At 57.9% G+C, this 2641-nt stretch overlaps 1 protein-coding gene across 1 annotated transcript; it reads left to right on the forward strand.

The window, feature by feature from the left end:
* Positions 1–362: 362 nt before the first annotated feature.
* SPRG_16640 (hypothetical protein) lies at positions 363–1997 on the forward strand (the record flags this gene model as incomplete). Its single annotated transcript, XM_012356053.1, has 1 exon — positions 363–1997. The coding sequence occupies one exon, from the start codon at positions 363–365 to the stop codon at positions 1995–1997; it is 1635 nt and encodes a 544-aa protein (XP_012211443.1).
* Positions 1998–2641: the final 644 nt, after the last annotated feature.

Below are 2641 nucleotides of genomic sequence, written 5' to 3' on the forward strand. Positions count from 1 at the left end.
GGGTGTCTACTCGCGCCTCTCGTCCGGCAAGGACTTTATCGCGCCGTACCTCACCAAGTCGAGCCTCCGCACCGAAGCCAACTAGACTTGCCGCTGGTCGTTGTTGCATCGTCTCCGTGTCTGCGCAAACGTTGTCGCTCGTCTCACACAAGTCAATGAAGTAAAAGTTTCGAATATACTTGAGTTTGTCAAAATGTTTGATTGATCGTGGATGTGAAAGGAGGACCATCTAATACATCAAAAACAATGGGGAGCTTTACCGCGTTGGATCGACGGAATAGTGTATAACACACTATTTGACCATTTTCGCGGGTCAGTTCAACGGGCGAAACGGCGTAGGTATTTTTCAAAGTCTAGCATCGATGGACGCTGCCTGGAGTCGCCGCACGTATCACCTTGCGCCACGCCCCAGTGTCCTCGAGCCTCGCATCGTCGACCGCATTCTCCAGTTTGTTGCGTGTCCCGTCCTGCTCTTTGACGTGGCGAGCCTCCTGCCACGCGGCTGCCTCAGCAGCGGCCTCGACGCGCTCCTCGAGCTCTCCAACGCACAGCCCGATACGCATCTCTGGCCCGTGCTGCGGCTAAGTACAAACGCCTATGAGCCCGCTCTACGACCGGCACTGCGCGACGCGCTTTTCTTTGTCGGTCAGTGTTCGATCGATGCGAGCGCCAACCCCGAGCAATGGGCAGACGTGATTTGGCCCCGTACACAGCTCCACATTACCAACATCAAGACGCCACCGCCGCCAACGCTGGCCTTTTTGACCAAGCACAAGCAGCAACTTCAAAGTGTCGAGGTGCATGACGTCGAGGCGCGCGGCCAGCAATCAAGCATCGTGAGTCTTCTCAAGTCGAGCGACAGCTTGCGCCGCGTCACCATCTACTGGTACGGCAATGCGAAGCAACTCAACGCGTTTTGCAAGGCAGTCCTCGACAGCGCCGGCGTCGTGGACGTGCGCCTCATCAACGGCGAGACCCCTGCGATCGAGCTGGACGACTCGTTCGCTGACGTTTGCGACGACATTCCACTGCCAACGCCTGCGACCAACTCGCTTTTTTCAATGATCAGAAAGAGTCGGCTCCGTGCGCTTGCGCTCAACGGCCTCACCTTTGACGAGACAAAGCACAAAGCGTTTCAGAAACTCATGATGTCGAATCACGGGCTCGAGTCCCTCGAGCTCGTCCGGTGCCACGACATTGTACCCTCGAGCTTTCACACGTTTTTGTTCTCGCAGACGCTGCGTGTGCTACGCGTTACCAGCGCCAGTCTCATGAGAGAAGATTGCTTCAGCGCCGCGCAGGGTTCCAACGTGCACACGCTCGACCTCTCGGAGCAGAACATGGGCGAGTATGGCATGCTTCGCCCAACTCTTCATGGCGTAGCCCAAATGAAACATCTCCAACGACTGCGCCTCAGCCGAGTCGGTCTGCACGACGAAGCCATTGGCTGGGTGGTCCGCGCGCTGCTGCCAACGCGCGTCCGAGAGCTCGATCTCAGTGGTAACGAGATCGCACGCGCCGACATCAAGTACTTTGCGCGGACACTGCCGCAGTGGCGGGCTCTCGAAGTTTTGAATCTCTCGGGCAACCAAATCTGCGACGACAGCGCGAGTCAGCTCTTTGCGGCACTGCCATACGCACTGCCGGCTTTTCAGCGCTTGCAATTGTTTGAGAATTACCTCGGCGACCGCGCCGTCATGGCGCTGGTGTCGGCGCTGCCGTATCTCCAGCACATGGCCGAGATCGACGTCTCATACTGCGGGCTCCGCATCGACCACGTCAAGGCACTCATCATCGCCTTGTCCCGCGCGCGGCGCCGGGTCCGTCTGAACGTGTTCAATTCTCGCTGGTCCGACGACGAGATTGCACAAGTGTGTGCGATGGCTCGAAGCGCGCGCCTCATGGCGACGTACCGAACCCACGCGGATGTTCCGTCGTCGAGACAAAAGCATCATTCCACGAAATACGAAACGTATGCGCGCCTGGACATCTTTTAGACAACTGGAGACAAATAGACTATAAGACAAATATATTGAGCTACATGTGGTCCACCGCCAGGAGCGACATTAAAGTAAGCTTTCCGGTGTACAAGGCAATCGAACATACAAGTAGAAGCTATAGAGACTAGGGTCCTGCGGAGTGGGCATCCACGATCAATCAAACATTTTGACAAACTCAAGTATATTCGAAACTTTTACTTCATTGACTTGTGTGAGACGAGCGACAACGTTTGCGCAGACACGGAGACGATGCAACAACGACCAGCGGCAAGTCTAGTTGGCTTCGGTGCGGAGGCTCGACTTGGTGAGGTACGGCGCGATAAAGTCCTTGCCGGACGAGAGGCGCGAGTAGACACCCGGCTTGTTGGCCAACGCGCAGCCCTCGCCCCAGCTGACGACGCCGATCTGGACCTCCTTGCCGTTCTTGACGGCCGTGAGCGGACCACCCGAGTCGCCCTGGCACGAGTCCTGGCCCTTGACACCGCCCGCGCAGATCATGGACTCGTGGATGCCGTTGAGGGTCTTGGCGCACTGGTCGTTGGCCCACACCTTGACGCCGACCTCGAGCAGCACCTTGGACTGCGAGCCGCCGGAGCGGGTGGTCCCCCAGCCGCGGACCTTGGCGACGACGCCCGGCGCGT

The sequence above is a fragment of the Saprolegnia parasitica genome, assembly GCF_000151545.1.
Source record: "Saprolegnia parasitica CBS 223.65 unplaced genomic scaffold supercont2.362, whole genome shotgun sequence".
Lineage (NCBI taxonomy): Eukaryota > Oomycota > Saprolegniomycetes > Saprolegniales > Saprolegniaceae > Saprolegnia > Saprolegnia parasitica.